General features: G+C 41.1%; 1 protein-coding gene across 3 annotated transcripts in view; it reads right to left on the bottom strand.

Annotated features, from left to right (window-relative positions):
- Nucleotides 1-20,620, bottom strand: part of brd7 (bromodomain containing 7) — a 64,750-nt gene that overhangs the window by 19,802 nt on the left and 24,328 nt on the right. For all 3 annotated transcript variants that reach the window (XR_005943503.1, XR_005943502.1, XM_041191177.1), the window contains exons 8-15: nt 19,765-19,894; nt 19,418-19,493; nt 18,577-18,684; nt 18,066-18,201; nt 17,386-17,497; nt 3,787-3,843; nt 2,488-2,590; nt 845-988 (exon numbers count right to left, since the gene is read on the bottom strand). Coding sequence is in view for 1 of the 3 variants with exons in the window: in XM_041191177.1 (XP_041047111.1) it covers nt 845-988; nt 2,488-2,590; nt 3,787-3,843; nt 17,386-17,497; nt 18,066-18,201; nt 18,577-18,684; nt 19,418-19,493; nt 19,765-19,894 (866 nt within the window). In the remaining 2 variants the exon portion in view is untranslated. The remainder of the gene's footprint in view (nt 1-844; nt 989-2,487; nt 2,591-3,786; nt 3,844-17,385; nt 17,498-18,065; nt 18,202-18,576; nt 18,685-19,417; nt 19,494-19,764; nt 19,895-20,620) is intronic.

Here is a 20,620-nt window from a genome sequence, read left to right as displayed (position 1 = left end):
TGAACTGCCACACAGAGGTGAAAATTAAGTGGGTAGTGGCAATACTTTATCCCAAGTTTTGCGAGAGTGCAAGATCAACATTTAAAATATCAATTTAAGTTCTGATAGTTTCATCCTGCATCTTTACATGCTATCCCAGATTAAAAGCTGTGAATGAAATGATTGACATTTCACTTTAGTTAAATACTGGGGTTGAGTTTAATAATACCAAGATTAAAAATATAAAAAGTCATAGCTTACATCAGAGTACCCTTCTTTGTTTGGTATGCTGAAGGCTATTCTTTCAGCAGGCACATATTCCAGACTGTTCACATTTATCTTTACTTGTACACCAGTTATTGCTGTCTATTTTTCAATTACACTTTAAAGCAATTAACACACAAAAATATATTAAAGATTGTAAGCATAATTCAGATTAAGTTTTGAAATCCAAGAGCTGTTTGAGGGCCTTCATTGCTTTTTCCCCCCAATCTGCAACATTTGTTTTTGTAAAGCCAATTTCAGACATAATATTTATATAATTCATTCATTTAACCAACAATTAGACAAGCCATCAATACATAATACAAATAATAATTAAATAGTTAAAATCCAAGATATATTCTTTGGAGGAAGCCACACCTTGTAATGTTAAGGTTATAAACTCAAATCTGGAACAGAGAACAATCAAAACCAACTGCTTAAACTAAGATAATTAATTCAGAAGAGATGTGAAGAAACAGATGTCAAAGATTTCTCGATTTAACACTAAGAAAGTAAATGCCATGATGTTAGCAGGTGCAATAAAACCTTCCTGTAGCTAAAGCAGTGTTTGTGTATTGGTCATAATAGATATTCAACGTACCAATTAGCAACTCTCGAATAGAAGGTCCCAACAGGCAGAGCATGGCCGATGGGGGTCTGGTACTGAAACGCTCGTTCTGTGCTTGCTGAAGATCTTGTAATAGCTTAGTAGTTTCATCCAGCTTCTTCTGAAACATCCCACACTCTGAAAACCAGTAAGGGAATTAAGGAAACTATAACAAATGTATGAAGTCTATTCATCATCAGCTGATCAGCATCACACTTATCCTCATTTCTGGCAGCACTACAAAAGGACATTTAGATGATATGTGTCAGCTGTGGCCTAGTTGGCAGCACTTTGAGTCAGAAGGTGGTGCATTCATGTCCCACACCAGAGGCTTGAGCACAAAAATCCAAGCTGACACTGCAGTACTGCAGAAGTGGCAGAGGTGCCATCTTTCAGAAGTTAAACCAGGTGCAGCTGCTCAAATTTTTCTATTAGCTTCATGGTGGGGTTGGGAGGGTGGATATGTGTAATTTGCTTCGCTGAACATATCAGCCATTGCCTGATTAAGTAGCTTTTTAAGTTATTTTTATGCAAGGGAGTAAAGAGAAATTCATTCACTGCTGTACAGCAATTCAAAGTTGCAGGTGTAGCAGGAAATGAGCCAGATGCGGCTATTCATCTTGCAGCAGTTTAAACTGTCTCCTCTAAATTAGCCCATGGTGCACGTTTACCTAAAATTAGGTCATGTGGATTTAGGCAGATTTGGGGCGAGACCTGACCTACAGTTTTCAATATAAAGTAGATCAATTTTCAAACAGTTCTGTTTAAAAAAAAACAAAACACAACATTCAAGCATCTAAGCATTCAGTGAGTTAAATTTTAATGTACGTCTCTTTAATTAGTAATGGATGAGAAACAAATTCTAAAATAGGTGTCAGTCTAAGACTCATGACAAAGATCAGAGCTTGTGCAGTCAGGCACCAGCTAGAAGAATAGATTGAAAGACAGCTACAAAACAGGAACGAGGGCATGGGTTGACAGAAATTTCTCAGATGAACAGAAAGTGGGAAATGTTGATTGACAGGGACCTGAGCTCCCATCATTGTTGTTCACCTTAAATATAAATGACTTGGTGGCATATTATAAATTAGCTAATGATAACAAATTTGGTAGGGCTTTGGGGATATAGTTAATAATGTAGGGGACTGAAACAAAATACAGGAAGGCATAAACAGGCTTGCAGAGTGTGCAGATAAATGGTAAATGCAATTCAACATAGCAAAGTCCAATGTGATTCATTTTGATAGGAAGAATAAGGAGATCATTTATTCCTTAGAAGCTAAGAAACTAAATGGTATAGAGTAAAGAAATGGGATCGATCTGGAGAACTTACTTCCACTTTTGTATGAATCCAGAGTAACTGGACATAAATATAAGATAAACATCAAATAATAGATTTAGAAATAATTTATTTACATAGAGATGGGAACGTGGAGCTCATTGCCAGAGTGTTTCAGCAGAGAGCATTGATGCATTTAAGGGGAGATGATACATACATAGGGAAGAGAAGGCAATACAGGCAGAGAGGGAGACTTGCGTACAGTATAAAGCATTGCCACAGACCAACAAGCAGAATGCCTTGTTTCTTTGCTGTAGTTTCAGTGTAACTTCAAAGCAGTTTTCAAGAGGTTCCATACCTTCTGATTCAGGCCCCCCATTTATTACTGACTGTAGAGAAGCAAAGTTGTCAATACGGCCAAAGCCTGATTCTAAGGGCCGAGGGGACCCAGCTGGTGCAATCTAGATGAAACAAATGGAGATGTGACACATAAGAAATTCTACTTGCATTTTATTCTTAATATGGAGTCAACTGTGTGTGAAGTACTACAACTGGTGATAGTTAACCTTAGATTCATGGCAGAATCTGCTTTTTACAAACAAGTGTATTTTCATGACTCCACTTCGCAGTTGTTCAATTCAATACAGCAGACAATACTGGAGGAGGACAAGCCTGGATGCCGCTACCCATTCCAGCATTTCAATGCCGTCGATGTTTTCAGTTAATGGCCCACATTCAAACCAGCCAGTCCTTTATAACAGTTCCACTGACCATGCACTGTCTTCTATTTTGCACTGTAACCACCCCGTCTCTCTGACTGGATCTGCTCATTTATAAGTACAGAGAAAAGGAGATCTTTAAACTGTCAGGCCTAGAAATTTTGCGCAAAGTACAATCCCTGTATCTAAATGGTGAAGCTGAAATGTGCCCTATATTGGGCCTCTATTTCCATGGGATTGGCAAACTGTGTTGATAAGTGAGGCCAACTGGGCTGGGAAGGGTGGGTCAAGAGATGCCAGCGGCCAGGGTTGGGGGGACATCTACAGCCTGAGGCCCTTCCTGCTGGTTAGACCCATTTGGGCCACGTGAGTGCAGCACCATGCAAGCTCAGCTCCGGGGCATTCAAAAATCAAAATGGGTCTTGCAGAACCTTAATCATTCTGCCCTTTAAATGTTGCTGGTGCGCAGTCCTGCTGGCAGTGCATCTACCTTATCCAACATGTCAGGCAACGCATTTCTGGCTGGAAATCTGTGAAAGTCTCCTCTTGTACATTTTGGGAGCTTAATGAATGAAAAATGACCGTATTTTTAGGTAGCCATTTCAGTTGTACTTTTCCAAACATCAGCAGATCTTTTGAACAGATCGAGTGCATACAAAGCTGAGGAAATATGAACCTTGCTGTAAAGCAGGAATGTTTGGGAGATGCATCTATCCTGCATTGAGACATTGCTGTTCCTTAGTTCAGGAGCCAAAAATATGTTTGGTGCTTTAAGAACACCAAATGATACAAGACGATCAAAGATGCCTTAAACCTGTATATTGGCACTGGATAGCAAGGAAACTTTGCAGCTATTCAAATTTAATTAATTGGGATTTACAAGTCAACATTATACTTTTTTAAGGGGATATTATATAAGCAGATATTGTCAGTGTTACCTGTACATCTTCAGAGGTTTTAAGAATATTCAGTTCATCTTCATTGTTATGTGCGGTCTGCAAGATTTGATTGTGAAAATAAGTACTAAATATCAACAAACTGGTTCGCAAAATACTTCAAGTACGCGTAAATGCGTGTCACATTAGTTTTAAATTGGAGTGACAGGACATACACTGATGCTTGTTGTGGTTCTTTTTTAAAATTCATTCATGGGATGAGGGCGTTGCTGGCTAGGCCAGCGTTTATTGCCGTTGTTCAGAGGGCATTTAAGAGTCAACCGCATTGCTAGAGTCACATGTAGGCCAGACCAGGTAAGAACGGCGGATTTCCTTTCCCTAAAGGAAATTAGTGAACCAGATGGGTTTTTACAACAATTGACAATGGTTTCATGGTCATCATTAGACTTGTAATTCCAGATTTTTTTTATTGAATCCAAATTCCACCATCTGTCATGGCGGGATTCGAACCCAGGTCACTGCATTAGTAACAACAATACCACTATAGATTAACTCAGTACCAAAGATGCAATTTGGCATCTTCCATACTGCAGCTTCAAGTCTAAAAAAAAAATGCAGTGTGCTGACAGCAGTCATACAGTGAATGTGACTGCAGCAAGTGACTTCAGCAGCGCTGTGTGCAATGAATAAAGTGATCTGCAATTTGCTCAACAAATAGCACTGTCGTATGGTTGATCATCTCTATCCTCCCATGCAAAAATTGCCAACCCTTTCGGAAAGTCTAAAAAAAGTCTATCATTCCCTCCTCCACTCCTGTCTCGTTTGCTCACTCGCCATCTCCTATCTCTCCTGTTTGCATTCTGTCTGTCTCTCTTCCTCTCCCCTTTCTACCTGTCCTCCCCCACTTCTTGCCCTTGCCCTCCTTCGCTTCTCATCAGACAAGGATGCATTCTGGCTGGGCTGGAAAGTTCAGGCAGGCTGGTGGCAGACAGCTGAGCTGATGGGTGAGGAAGCATACTTGACAGTGAATGGGAAAGGAGGAGGGGTAGCCCTTATAATAAAGGATGACATATGGACATTAGTGAGAAAAGATCTGGGCTCAGAAAATCAGAAAGTTGAATCAGTGTGGGTGGAGATTAGGAATAGCAAGGATTAGAAAACGTTGGTGGAAGTAGTCTATAGGTCCCCTAACAGTAGTTATACCACTGGACAGAGTTTGTAATAAAGGCAATGTAATAGTTGTGGGGGCCTTTAATCTTCTTATAAACTGGACCAATCAATTTGGCAAAGGTGGTCTGGAAGATAAGTTTGTAGGATGCTTTTGTGACAATTTCCTGGAGCAATGTGTTGTGGAACCAACTCGGGACAAAGCTATTTTAGATCTAGTATTGTGCAATGAGGCAGGGTTTAGTAATTTCATAGCAAAAGAATTCACTGGGAAATAGTGATCATAATATAATTGCATTCAACATTAAGTTGGAAAACGATGTACTCCAATCACAAACAAAAATCTTTAACTTTAATAAAGCAAATTACTTAGGTCTGAGGGGAGAGTTGGCTGAGATTGAATGGGTAACTAAATAGTAGGAAACATTTAAAGGAACAATTCAAAGTGTCTAACAAAATATATTCCATTGAAAAACAAAAACTCAGTGAGAAAGATCCAATCGTGGTTTACTAAGCAGGTTAAGGATAGTATTAGATTAAAAGAAGAGGCTTATAATGTTGCAAAGAATAGAAGTCTGAGGATTGGGAATGTTTTAGAAACCAGCAAAGGGCCACTAAAAAGTTGATAAAAAGAGAAGTGGAATATGAGAGTAAACTAGTGAGGAATATAAAAACAGCATATAAAATGGAAGATAGTGGCTAAGGTAAACTTTATTCCCTTAGAAGCAGACAGAGGAGAAATTATCATGGGGAACGAGGAAATGGTAGACGACGGACAAATATTTTCTGTCTGCCTTCACAGTAGATAACGCAAGTTACATACCAGAAATAGAAGGCAACCTAGGGGCTAATAAAAGTGAGAAATTAAGGTGATTAATTTCAGCAGAAAAAATATACTGGAGATACTCAAGGGACAAAAATCTGACAAATCCACAAGATCTGACAGCCTACATCCTAGGGTTTTAAAAGAGCTGGCTGCAGAGATGGTGCTTGCACTAGCTATGGTTTTCCAAAGACCCCTAGATTTTTGTTCCAGCAGATTAGAAATTGGCAAATGTAGTTATTGCTAGTCTAGGAAGGAGGGAAAAAGAAAAAGGGAACTTTAGGCCAGTTAGCCTGACATCAGTCAATGGGGCAGTCTATTATTAAGGGAGTCTTAGAATGTACTTAGAAAAGTATCATATGGTAGAGCAAGTCAACATGGTTTTATGACAGAGAAATCCTGTTTGACAACTTCATTAGAGTTTTTTGAGGATGTAAATAGTAGGGTAGATAAAGGGGAACCAATAGCTGTAATATATTTGGACTTCCAAAAGGCATTTTATTACATGCCACACAAAAGGTTAATACACAAGGGCTCATGGAGTTGGGGGTGATATATTGGCATGGATAGAGGATTAGGCAACAGGTGACAGGTAGCAGAGAATAAGGATAAATGGGGCATTTTCAAGTTGGCAGGCTGTGACTAGTGGAGTGTTGCAAGAATCAGTGCTGGGGCCTCAGCTATTTACAATCTGTGTTAATGACTTAGGCAAAGAGACAGAGAATAATGTATAAATTTGCTGATAATACAATGCTAGGTCAGAATGCAAGCTGTGAGGAGGATACAAAGCTGCAGAGATATGAAGAGGTTAAGTGAGTGGGCAACAAGGTGACTGATAGAGTATTATGTGGGAAGTGTGAGGTTAGTCTCTGGTTGTAAAAAGCAGAACTTTTTTTTAAAAAGGTGTGAAACTTGTAAATATTGATGTTCAAAGAGACTTGGGTGCGCTCACACAAGGAGGACAAAAAGTTTGCATGCAATTACAGAAAGCAATTTAGGAAATCAAATGTCATGTTGGCCTTTATTTCAAGGATATTGGAGTACGAGAATAAAGAAATCTTGCTATAATTATACAGTGCTTTGGTGAGACCACATCTGGAGTAGTGTGTGCAATTTTGGTCTCCATTTTTAAGGAAGGATAAATTTGCATTGGAGCATGGTGAATGTTCACTCGATTGGTCTCTGTGATGAGAGGGTTGTCCTACAATGGGAGGCTGAGTAAACTGGGTCTATATTCTCTGGAGTTTAGAAAAATGAGAGGTGATCTCATTGAAACATTCAAGATTATGAAGGGGCTCGACAAAGTAGATCCTGAAGCGTTGTTTCCCCTGGCAGGGAATCTAGAACAAAGAGGCACAGTCTCAGGATAAGGGCCTGATAATTTAGGATACAGATGAGGAGAAATTCTTACTTAAAAGGGTTGTGAATCTTGGGAATTCTCTTCCCCAGAGACTTGTGCATGCACCATCGAATATATTTAAGGCTGCAATAGACAGGCCTTTGATCTCTCAGGGAATCAAGGTATATGGGGAATGGGCAGGAAAGTGGAGTTGAAGCCCAAGCTCAGCCATGGTCATACTGAATGGGCTGTATAGTCTATTCCTGCTCCTATTGCTTATACTCTTATGACAAGGTAAAATTAAACAGATAAGGAAGCTAGTGAGCTAGGAAGCATTTAAGTGGGAGTAGTTAGGCTTAGACTCATTGCCCTGGCCTGTTTTTCTCTGCTGTCATCACAACTACTATTGGGAGAAAATTGTTAAAGAGAGATGCAAATAAGAAAATATTAAACTCAAGTTTTACATGCTGCTTGGCCTTTGACAAAAAAGCCAGAACCTAAACAGAGTGACTGTAAAGGTAAAAAGGAATCCCTCATACATGCAGATTGATTAAAGTTTGCTTAGAAAAGTAAAATCTGTAGCTGTTAAATATATGAAATACTTACAATCAAAAACACTTACTCCACTGACTGGGGAGATCTTTTAAAAATGACTTACTAGAATTAATCTGCACTCCCAATTTAAGAACACAAGAGGAAGAATTTTCGGGTTGGGGAGGGGAATTTTAAAAAATTAATCGACATGTCTCAGCTCATGTGACACTGTCACATGAAGGGGACATGCTTTAAAAGTTTTTAATTTTTTTATTTAGATGTTTAAAACTTAAACTAATCTCCCTGAGGCACCTCTGTACTTCAGGGAGATTTCTGTGCTCTTCCGCACACATGCGTGCAGGCCCCGACTCAGGGAATCATCCCCCCACAGGGAGTGCTCAGCCATTCCAGGTGCACGTCACACTGGGCGGGCCTTAATTGGCTCATCCACGTAAAATGGTGGTGCCAATTGGGTTCGCACCTGCTCCCGCACAACCCCCCCAATAGTGGGGGGAGGTAATTCTGCTCAAGAAATAGGAGCAGGAGTAGGCCATTCAGCTCTTCAAACCCACTCTGCCATTCAATGAGGTCATGGCTGATCACCTACTTCAACACCATTTTCCTGCATTATTACCATATCTCTTGATGTTTTTCATATGTAGAAATCTATCGATCTCAGACTTGAACATACTCAATGACAGAGCCTCCACAGCCCTCTGGGTAGGGAATTCCAAAGATTCAACACGCTCTGAGTGAAGAAATTCCTCCTCATCTCAGTACTAAATGACCTGCCCCTTATTCTGAGACTGTGTCCTGTGGTTCTATACTTCCCAGCCAAGGGAAGCATCCTTATTGCATCTACCCTGTCCAGTCTTGTAAAAATGTTGCATGTTTGAATGAGATCACATCTCATTCTTCTAAACTCCAGAGAATAAAGACACAGTCCATTTCATCTTTCCTCACAGGCCAATCCCTCCAGGAATTAATTTGGTGTTTTAAAAATTATTTTCAGCAAATGCAAATTCCCGGAGCCAAGCCATTAGCTGAATTTAAGGTGATTAATCCGCCACTTAGTTTGTAGAGGGGACACTCGGTAATGTGCAGCATTGTTTGCGTCGGTTCGCTGCACTCCCTCTATGGCAAGTACATCTTTCCTTAGGTGAGGAGACCAAAACGGCATTCAATACACTAGGTGCGGTCTCACCAAGGCTTTATATAATTGCAGTAAGACATCTTTACTCCTGTACTCAAATCTTCTTGTAATAAAGGCCAATATACCATTTGCCTTCTTAACTGCTTGCTGTACCTGAATGTTAGCTTTCAGTGACTCATGAACAAGGACACCCAAATCCCTTTGAAGTTCAATACTTCCCAGCCTCCCACCATTTAAGAAATGCTCTGTATTTCCTATCAAAATGGATAACATAACATTTCTCCACATTGTATTCCACCTGCCAAATTTTTGACCACTCGCTCAGCCTCTCCAAATTCCCTTGAAGCATCTTTGCATCCTCCTCACAACTCACTTATTTACAAGTTTCCAGATGACACAAAATTATCACATTTAATCACCATGTCCAAACCATTGATATAGATTATGAATAGCTGGGGCCCAAGCACTGATCCTAGCGGTACCCTATTAGCCCCAGCCTGCCAACCTGAAAATGGCCCATTTATTCTCATTCTCTGTTTTCTGTCTGTAACCAGTTCTCAGTCCATACCAGTATATTACCCCCAATCCCATGTTCTCTAATTTTGCTTACTAGCCTCTTGTGTGGGACCTCAGCAAAAACTTTCTAAAAATCTAAATGTACCACATCCACCAGTTCCCCTTATCTACTTTGCTAATTACATCCTCAAAAAATTCCAACAGGTTTGTTAAACATGGTTTGCTTTTCATAAATCCACGTTGACTCTGCCCAACCCTGCCACTATTTCTAAGTGTCCTGTTATCACATCCTTTATTATAGGTTCTAGCATTTTCCCTACTATTGACGTCAGTCTAACAAGTCTGTAGTTCCATTTGCTCTTTCCCTCCTTTCTTAAATAGTGGGGCTATATTTTGGGGTTACATCTTCCAATCTGAAGGAACTATTCCAGTCGATAGAATTTTGAAAGATGATCACCAATCAATCTACTGGGCAGAATTTTCTGCCTGTCTGGCGGGCGGGCCCGTTCCAATCTCCGGCGGGCAGGGAGCCGATCCCCACCAGCTGCGCTGCCCTTTTACACGGGCGGGCTAATTAAGGCCTGCCCAATGCGATGTCCGGCCGGAAGCATTATGCGCTTCCTCTGCAGGCAGCGGGGGAGGATTTCCCTAAAAGCGAGAGTGCGCTCTTTCGCGCATGATACGAAAGAGCACACATCTACCTGAGGCTAAGTGCAGCCTCAGGGAGATCGCTTCCACTTTGAAAAATATTAATAGGAAAAAAGAATTCCCTCACATGTCCCCCTCATGTGACAATGTCAAATGAGATGGGACATGTTCATAATTTACAGAATAATTTTATTAAAATTTTTTAAATCCTGCAAACCACCCGTGGATGAAGTTTCATGTTTTCTCTATTTGCCGCCGGGGCTCCTGGTCTGCCCACCAACCTTAAGGTTGGATGGGCAGGTCCTTTATTTTTTTAAATGATCCTGTCAATGGCCTCAATTGGCCATTGACAGGTCAGCGGGCCCGCAGCTGATTTTGCTGCACCCCCGCCTTCCTGAAAATTTAAATGGGGGCGAGGTGATGTCGGGGGTTCCGCCCAACGTCATCCTGCATCGGCGAGCGGGCCCCGCTCCCTGTTCGCCGATGGCAAAATTCTGCCCACTATCTCTGCAGCCACCTCTTTCAACACTCTGGAATGTAGATCAAGTCCAGGAGATTATCTACTTTACAGTCCCAGTAATTTTTCTAGTACTAATTTTTAACCTCCTTGTTTATATTAGTCCCTTGATTCTCCATTATTTCTGGGAGGTTTTTATGATGTCTGTGATGACAGACACAAAGTAGTTGTTTAGTTTCTCTGCCATTTCTTCCCCATTATAAATTCTCCTGACACCGCTTGTAATGGAGCCACACTTATTTTTGCTAATCTTTTTTCTTTTTACATTCCAATAGACACTTTTACAGTCTGTTTTTATGTTTCGCGCTAGCTCACTCATATTCTATTTTCCCTTAATCGTTTTCTTGGTTCTTTGCAGAATTCTAAAATGCTCCCAATTCCCAGGCTTACCATTTTTCTTGGCAACTTTATACTCCCCTTCCTTTGATCTAATGCAATCCTTGATTTCTTTAATTAGCTATGGTTGGAACACTTTCCTTGCTGGGTTTTTATGCATTAAAGAAGTGTATTTTTGTTGTAAACTGTGTATCAATTCTTATCGCCTCTCCACCATCATATCTTTTAACATAGCTTCCCAATCTACCATAGCCAATTTGCCCCTCATGCCTTCATAGTTTATTTTGTTTAGATTTAAAACCCTAGTCTAAGTTTGAAAGTGATGTAGTACACAATGTAAAAATGTAAAATATATTCCCTCTTTCCTAAAGGCTCCTTTATAAGATTATTAATTAGCACATTTTCATTGCATAATCTAAATAGCCTGTTTCCTAATTGGTTCTGCAATGTACTGCTCTAAAAATCCACCTTGCATACACTCCAAGAATTTGTCCACTACAATATTAGTACTAATTAGATTTACCCAATCTATATGTAGATATTACTGTATTACCCTTGTTACACACACCTCTAATTTCCTGATTTATACTGTGATTTACATTACCACTGCTGTTTGGCAGCCTATAAACAACTCCCATCAATGTTTTCTGCCTCCTGCTGTTTCTTATTTCCGCCCAAACTGAATCTATATCTTGATCTTTAGAATTAAGGCAATCTCTCACTGCAGTACTAATGCGCTCTTAACATAGAAACATAGAAAATAGGAGTAGGCCATTCGGCCCTTCGCACCTGCTCTGCCATTCATTATGATCATGGCTGATCGTCCAATTCAACAGCTTGTTCCTGCTTTCTCCCCATATCCTTTGATCCCTTTCGCTCCTAGTGCTATAACTAACTCCTTCTTGAAAACATACAATGTTTTGGCCTCAATTACTTTTTGTGGCAGCAAATTCCACAGACTCACCACTCTCTGGGTGAAGAAATTTCTCCTCATCTCAGTCCTAAATGGTCTAACCCGTATCCTGACTGTGACCCCGGTTCTGGACTCTCCCACCACTAGGAACATCCTTCCTGCACCTACCCTGTCTAGTCCGGTTCCCCCTCATTCTTCTGAACTCCAGCGAATATAACCCTAACTGACTCAATCTCTCCTCAACAAAAACAGAATTACCTGGAAAAACTCAGCAGGTCTGGCAGCATCAACGGAGAAGAAAAGAGTTGATGTTTCGAGTCCTCATGACTCTTCAGCAGAACTAGGTGAATGCAAGGAGAGGGGTGAAATATAAGGTTGGGGGGGGGGAGAAGTGGAGGGGTGGGGTGTGGTTGTAGGGACAAGCAAGCAGTGATAAGAGCAGATAATCAAAAGGTGTCACAGACAAAACAACACAGAGGTGTTGAAGTTGGTGATATTATCTAAACAAATGTGCTAATTAAGAATGGATGGTAGGGCACTCAAGGTATAGCTCTAGCAGGGGTGGGGGGCATAAAAGATTTAAAAATAATGGAAATAGGTGGGAAAAGAAAAATCTATATAAATTATTGGAAAAAACAAAAGGAAGGGGGAAGAAACAGAAAGGGGATGGGAATGGAGGGAGTTAAAGATCTAAAGTTGTTGAATTCAATATTCAGTCCGGAAGGCTGTAAAGTGCCTAGTCGGAAGATGAGGTGCTGTCCCTCCAGTTTGCGTTGGGCTTCACTGGAACAATACAGCAAGCCAAGGACAGACATGTGGGCAAGAGAGCAGGGTGGAGTGTTAAAATGGCAAGCAACAGGGAGGTTTGGGTCATTCTTGCGGACAGACCGCAGGTGTTCTGCAAAGTAGTCGCCCAGTTTACGTTTGGTCTCTCTAATGTAGAGGAGACCGCATTGGGAGCAACGAATGCAGTAGATTAAGTTGGGGGAAATGCAAGTGAAATGCTGCTTCACTTGAAAGGAGTGTTTGGGTCCTTGGACGGTGAGGAGAGAGGAAGTGAAGGGGCAGGTGTTACATCTTTTGCGTGGCATGGGGAGGTGCCATAGGTGGGGGTTGAGGAGTAGGGGGTGATGGAGGAGTGGACCAGGGTGTCCCAGAAGGAACGATCCCTACAGAATGCCGCCATGGAGGGTGAAGGGAAGATGTGTTTGGTGGTGGCATCATGCTGGAGTTGGCGGAGGATGATCCTTTGAACGCGGAGGCTGGTGGGGTGATAAGTGAGGACAAGGGGGACCCTGTCATGTTTCTGGGAGGGAGGAGAAGGCGTGAGGGCGGATGCGCGGGAGATGGGCCGGACACGGTTGAGGGGCCTGTCAACGACCGTGGGTGGAAAACCTTGGTTAAAGAAGAAGGAGGACATGTCAGAGGAACTGTTTTTGAAGGTAGCATCATCGGAACAGATGCGACGGAGGCGAAGGAACTGAGAAAATGGGATGGAGTCCTTACAGGAAGCGGGGTGTGAGGCGCTGTAGTCGAGGTAGCTGTGGGAGTCGGTAGGCTTGTAATGGATATTGGTGGACAGTCTATCACCAGAGATTGAGACAGAGAGGTCAATGAAGGGAAGGGAAGTGTCAGAGATGGACCACGTGAAAATGATGCAGGGGTGGAGATTGGAAGCAAAATTAATAAATTTTTCCAAGACCCGACGAGAGCATGAAGCAGCACCGAAGTAATCATCGATGTACTGGAGCAAGAATTGTGGAAGGGGGCTGGAGTAGGACTGGAACAAGGAATGTTCCACATACCCCATAAAGAGACAGGCATAGCTGGGGCCCATGCGGGTACCCATAGCCACACCTTTTATTTGGAGGAAGTGAGAGGAGTTGAAGGAGAAATTGTTCAGTGTGAGAACAAGTTCAGCCAGATGGAGGATTGTTCCAGTGAAGCCCAACACAAACTGGAGGAACAGGAACAGCACCTCATCTTCCAACTAGGCACTTTACAGCCTTTCGGACTGAATATTGAATTCAACAACTTTAGATCTTGAACTCCCTCCTCCATCCCCATCCCCTTTCTGTTTCTTCCCCCTTCCTTTTGTTTTTTTCAATAATTTATATAGATTTTTCTTTTCCCACCTATTTCCATTATTTTAAAAACTTTTATGTCCCCCCGCCCTCACTTGAGCTATACCTTGAGTGCCCTACCATCCATTCTTAATTAGCACATTTGTTTAGATAATATCACCAACTTCAACACCTCTGTGTTGTTTTGTCTGTGACATCTTTTGATTATCTGCTCCTATCACTGTTTGCTTGTCCCCACAACCACACACCCCACTCCACTTCTCTCCCCCCACCTTAAACCAGCTTATATTTCACCGCTCTCCGTGGATTCACCTAGTTCTGTTGAAGGGTCATGAGGACTCGAAACGTCAACTCTTTTCTTCTCCGCCGATGCTGCTAGACCTGCTGAGTTTTTCCAGGTAATTCTGTTTTTGTTTTGGATTTCCAGCATCCGCAGTTTTTTGTTTTTATCTTTTTGATTCAATCTCTCCTCATATGTCAGTCCCACCATCCCAGGAATCAGTCTGGTAAACCTTCGCTGCACGCACTCTTTCGCAAGAATATCCTTCCTCAGGTAAGATGACCAAAACTGCACACAATATTCCAGATGTGGTCTCACCAAGGCCCTGTATAATTGCAGCAAGGCATCCCTGCTCCCGTACTCAAATCCTCTCGCTATAAGGCCAACATACCATTTGCCTTCTTTACCGCCTGCTGCACCTGCATGCTTACCTTCAGCAACTGGTGTACAGGGACACCCATGTCTCGTTGCCCATTCCTCTCTCTCGATTTATAGCCATTCAGATAATCTGCCTTCCTGTTTTTGCTACCAAAGTGGATAACCTCACATTTATCCACATTATACTGCATTGCCCACTCACTCAGCTTGTCCAAATCACATTGAAGCATCTCTGCATCCTCCTCAAAGCTCACCCTCCCACCCAGCTTTGTGTCATCTGCAAATCTGAAGATATCACATTTAGTTCCCTCATCAAAATCATTAATATATATTATGAATAGCTGGGGTCCCAGCACCGATCCCTGCAGCACCCCACTAGTCACTGCCTGCCATTCGGAAAAAGACCCATTAATTCCTACTCTTTGTTTCCTGCTTGCCAACCAGTTTTCTATCCATCTCAATACACTACCCCCAATCCCATGCGCTTTAATTTTACACGCCAATCTCTTATGTGGGACTTTCAGAAGGCTTTCAACAAAGTCCAAATAAACCACATCTACTGGCTTCCTCTCATCAACTCTACTAGTTACATCCTCGAAAAATTCCAGTAAATTTGTCAAGCATGATTTCCCTTTTATAAATCCATGCTAACTCTGTCCAATTCTGCCACTGTTTTCCAAGTGCTCAGCTGTCAAATCTTTTATTATGGACTCTAGAATTTTCCCCACTACCGATGTCAGGCTGACTGGTCTATAATTCCCTGTTTTCTCTCTACCTCCCTTTTTAAATAGTGGGGTAACATTATCTACCCTCCAATCTGTAGGAACTATTCCAGAGTCTATAGAATCTCAGAAGATGACCACCAATGCATCCACTATTTCTAGGGCCACTTCCTTAAGCACTCTGGGATGTAGATTATCAGGCCTTGGGGGTTTATTGGTCTTGAAACCCATCAATTTTTTCAACACCATTTCCCTACTAATACTGATTTCTTTCAGTTCCTCCCTCTCACTAAACCCAGTGTTCCCCAACATTTCTGGTATGTTATTTGTGTCCTCCTTTGTGAAGACAGAACCAAAGTATGTACTTAGTTGGTCAGCTATTTGTTCCCCATTATAAATTCCCCTGTTTCTGACTGTAAGGGACCTACATTTGTCTTCACCAATCTTTTTCTCTTCACCTACATAGAGAAACGTTTACAGTCAGTTTTTATGTTCCCTGCAAGCTTACTCTCGTACTCTATTTTTCCCTTCTTAATCAATCCCTTGGTCCTGCTTTGCTGAATTCTAAAGTGCTCCCAATCCTCAGGTCTGTTGTCTTTTCTGGCCAACTTGTATGCCTCTTCCTTGGATCTAATACTATCTCTAATTTCCCTTGTAAGCCATGTTTGGCCACCTTTCCTATTTCACTTTTACGCCAGACAGGAATAAACAATTGTTGCAGTTCACCCATGCGCTCTTTGAACGTTTGCCATTGTCTATCCACTGTCATCCCTTTAAGTAACGTTTCCCAATCCATCAAAGCCAACTCGCGCCTCATACCAACATATTTCCTTTATTAAGACTTAGGACCCTAGTCTCAGAATCAACGACGTCACTCTCCATCTTGATGAAGATTTCTATCATATTATGGTCACTCATCTCCAAGGAGCCTTGCACAACTAGATTGCCAATTATTCCTTTCTCATTACATAATACCCAGTCTAGGATGGCCTGTTCTCTAATTGGTTCCTCAACGTATTGGTCCAGAAAACCATCCCGTATACACTCCAGGAATTCCTCCTCTACAGTATTGTTACTAATTTGATTTGCCCAATCTAAATGCAGATTAAAGTCACCCATAATTACAGATGTTCCTTTATTGCATGCGTCTCTAATTTCCTGTTTAATGCCATTCCCAACATCACCACTATAGTTTGGGGATCTATATACAACCTCCACTAACGTTTTTTGCCCCTTAGTGTTTCTCAGGGGCAACCATATATCAGATGAATACATGGCTGAAGAGCAGGTATGAGGGGGAGGGTTTCAGATTCCTGGGACATTGGGACCGGTTCTACCCATACAGATTCCACATTGTCAGAGCTAATATCTTTCCTCGCTATTGCGTCAGTTTCCTCTTTAACCAGCAATGCAACTCCACCACCTTTTCCTTTTTGTCTGTCCTTCCTAAATACTGAATCCCCCTGGATGTTCGGTTCCCATCCCTGGTCACCCTGCAACCATGTCTCTGTAATCCCGACTATATCATAGCTGTTTACATCTATTTGCGTGGTTAATTCATCCACTTTAATGCGAATGCTCCTCGCGTTAAGGCACAAACCCTTAAGGCTTGTCTTTTTAACATTCCTTATCCTGTTCCCACTATTTTTCACTGAGGCTCTGTTTGATTCTTGCTCTTGATTTCTCTGCCAATCACTTTTCTTATTCCCCATTCTGTCTTTTGTTCTTGCCCTTGATTCCCCCTCCTCTGACTCCTTGCATCGGTTCCCATCCCCCTGCCATTTTAGTTTAAACCCTCCCCAACCACTCTAGCAAATATTCCCCCTAAAACATCAGTCCCGGTCCTGCCCAGGTGTAACCCATCCAGTTTGTACTGGTCCCACCTCCCCCAGAACTGGTCCCAATGTCCCAGGAATCTGAAATCCTCCCCTTCACACCATCCCTTCAGCCACGTATTCATCCAATATATCCTGCTATTTCTACCCTGACTAGCACGTGGCACTGGAAGTAATCCTGAGATCACTAACTTTGAGGTCCTACTTTTCAACTTATTTCCTAACTCCTTATATTCTGCTTTTAGGACCTCAATCCCCTTTTTTAACCTATGTCATTTGTACCAATGTGTACCACGACCACTAGCTATTCAGAATTAAGATTAAGATTTCAATAAAATTTTAATTCAAGGACAAACATTTTTCAAGCCAGACTTTTGTAGGGAACTGCACACTTACTATTTCCAGCTGTTTCAGTGCTTTAGAATGTTCACCATTTGTCAGGGAATCCAGTAAATTATCGACCATGTTCACACTGTAGTCTTCATTGCTTGCTAAGAACTGCTGAACACTAGGAACAAATAGTGTAAGATGCTTTGATTTTTGGGTGCCTTATTCATAGGTAATTTTATCTAGTTACTTGTTCCCACAAATATGAAATTAACTGAATTACAAACAGGTTTAACCGCAAAGTCCGATGATAAGGCTCCTGCAATGGCTTTTTTCCCCCAAAAGGCCACTTCATTGCATCAACTTTCCTAGCTTTGAAAGTAAAGAGAGAGTTCTAATGTCATTCCATCTGAAGTGTACTTGTTAGCAATAGGATAAATGCCATTGGCTGTGTCTCAGTAACATCACGCTCTTTTCTATTTAAAATATTTACCTAAAGTAGACGCAGCAGGAAACTAATTATGGGAAACAGTAACATTTAGTCTTGCATTTAGAAACTGCCTGGAATTAATTCATAATCAGATAACTATTCTGCACTGCCAACCATGAAATCCATTTTAATTAATGTATAATACATTAGAACATAACTGTCAAGACTGACACGATTGCTCTGATGCCCACCCACAAGTGCTGGGGTATAAATTCCAGTTTTCACTTGGTTTCTTTAAAGATTCAGGGTTGGTACTCACCTGAAGGACCCAGAGAGACTTGACTCATCACCGTATGTTGAATACACCAGGTCAGAATCCTCTTTGCTGAGATTAGCACAAGTAGAATCATAAACTGGAGCGTAAGAACTAAATGGCCCATAATTCAAGTACGTCACTGCAGCAAAATAAAACACAGTGAAAAGAAAGAACCGTTTGCTTGGACTGAAAACCTCTGCACCAAAGCAGAAATCAGGTTCATGTGAATGGCCCCCAGTCTAACGGCTGAATGTCTTATTTACCGTGAAACATTTAACTCTGCTGTAATTTTTTAAAGAAATACTTTACAAATGAATGATCTAGCTTAAAAATTAAAATAATTTCCCACAGAAGTGCAATGGCAATCATATCTACATGTTAAGTGTAGGCATCATAGAACTGCCTGTTGCTCTCTGTGCCATTCTCAGACTTGCAGAGGCTCTGCAAAACTGCTAAAAAAAAATAGCTGTTGGCTACCCAACTCTCATGGAACCAACACATTTGCAGCACTAACCTGGAATTACTTTATTACGTTTGTCCTCCTTAAATCCTTGAAGGGTATTGATTCCAGACTGTAATCTGCCAGTCATCATACCGAGCTTCACTGGACAGTAATTTGGGTCTGCAATAACGCAATAGTACATTTTACAAACACTGCGCCAAGTGAACAAAAAAAAGACACACACATGATCAAATTAAGTAAAGTGACAATGATGGATAGGGATTTAGTAAACAGTGCATAGTAAAATAGCCCTCTCGCTTTTAGGATTTGTTTTTGAATACATCCAAAACAGAATAGAATAAAAGTCTAATTTGGCTAAGGGTTTGAGGGGTATTAGCTGATTCTGCAGTTTCAGCCCAACTCCCAGTAAGCTCAAGTGCACAGCAGAAAAATGCTCACAACTCCACATTAAGTTGCCACTGACACATCACCATGTGGTCGGTGTGCCAAAAACCAAAATGTCAATGTGTAGCAATTGGGAATGCTCCTCTAAGGCTCGAGCCAAGAGAGAATGCTGACTATAAACAACATCCAACCCATGTTGCATGAGGCTGTAAGGGACTGATTCCAATAACCAACATAAAAAAATAAGGAAAAATACTGGACTCTCTAGGACAACAATTCCTTACAAACACCTAACATAGATAAACCCAAGAATGAGCAACTGGTTGTAAATGGCAAAAAGAGTCTGATGCACTAGGCCTGAAGATGCAATCCAGAGTACCATGTAACAGTATTAAAGTATATGTCACACACATTTAATTTACGTTACGAATCTTCCTACTGCAGTCAAACTGATGAGTTCATGAAATGTTCTGACACAATGCGACTGCCTTTCACATCATTCTCTTACCTCCCATGTCAGGTTCCACTGGGTTAAGAATTCCAAGGGTAGTGGTGCCATCAACTTTTCTTCTCTGGAATTCAAACTACAAATAAAAATTTAAAATGGGGAGAATATAAAGACCTGTAAATATGTTCCCCCTCTTCTTTTTCCTCCCATGCTGGAGGGAGGGCTATTCTTCCAAAGGTACTGAAAACGCACAGGAACCTTACCTGTGCTTCGTTATGTCAGTAGTTGCTATTAATGGAAAGTCACCTTTTTATTCAAGCGAACGACTAAAGAAACACTTAAGCAGCACAAAAATCCAGCATGTTGGCACGTCATTTTTTTTTATTAAAAAAGGAAACAGCATTTACCTTGCTGTCTATTTTACGCCGAGTGAGTTTTCCAAAAGATTCCTCGATAACACGATCGACCTTTTCCAATTCTCTGTCAATCACACGGTTGGTACTGCTGGCTGCATCCTCACCAAAATCCTTTTCCAACCTGTGTGAACCATCTCCATCATAAAATAATCATTGATTACGCAACCCATTCACCATCTTACCATTACGGAGATACAACCCCATATTTAACTTTGATTTGTATTAAAAATTAAAATGGACAACTATTATACCCTCAGACTTCTAATAATAGCAATTCACCCATGATAAGAAGGAGAAATCTGTTACTGCTCTAATAGTTTTTACTATTTACTATTTTTAATGTTTTAATATGTTAATTTTTGGGCATTAAACCAAGGCTTCATCTGCTGGATTTAAAAGATCCATGACACTGTTTCAAAGAGGAGGAGAGTTATCCCCAGTACCATGGCCAATATTTACCCCTCAGTCAACAGCATCAAAATAGTTTATCTGATCATTGTTGTTTGTGGGAGTTTGCTGTATGCAAATTAGCTGCCATGCTACCTTACAACAGTGACTTCACAATGTCCTCCATTGGCTGTAAAGCAATTGTGCTAGCCTATGGTTGCGAAAGTTGCTATATAAATGCAAGTCTTTTTCTAATTTTATGTAAGAAAAAAGTTATGGTTTGAACGCTTCCCTCAGGCATTAAATAATATTTGGTACAAGTCAAAATTAAGATTTACAATAATCATTGATGCATACATGCTTTCCATCAGCCTTCCTTCTCTAACTTGTTCTCTGATTAATTTCTCCTCACCTTAAATACTGTGATACAGTTTCACAGATACTGGTAACTCAACCAGTA

Source organism: Carcharodon carcharias, chromosome 7 (genome assembly GCF_017639515.1).
Source record: "Carcharodon carcharias isolate sCarCar2 chromosome 7, sCarCar2.pri, whole genome shotgun sequence".
In the NCBI taxonomy this organism is placed as follows: Eukaryota; Metazoa; Chordata; class Chondrichthyes; order Lamniformes; family Lamnidae; genus Carcharodon; species Carcharodon carcharias.
The sequence above is the reverse complement of the archived record's forward strand: the minus strand, read 5'-3'. Positions and strand labels throughout refer to the sequence as shown.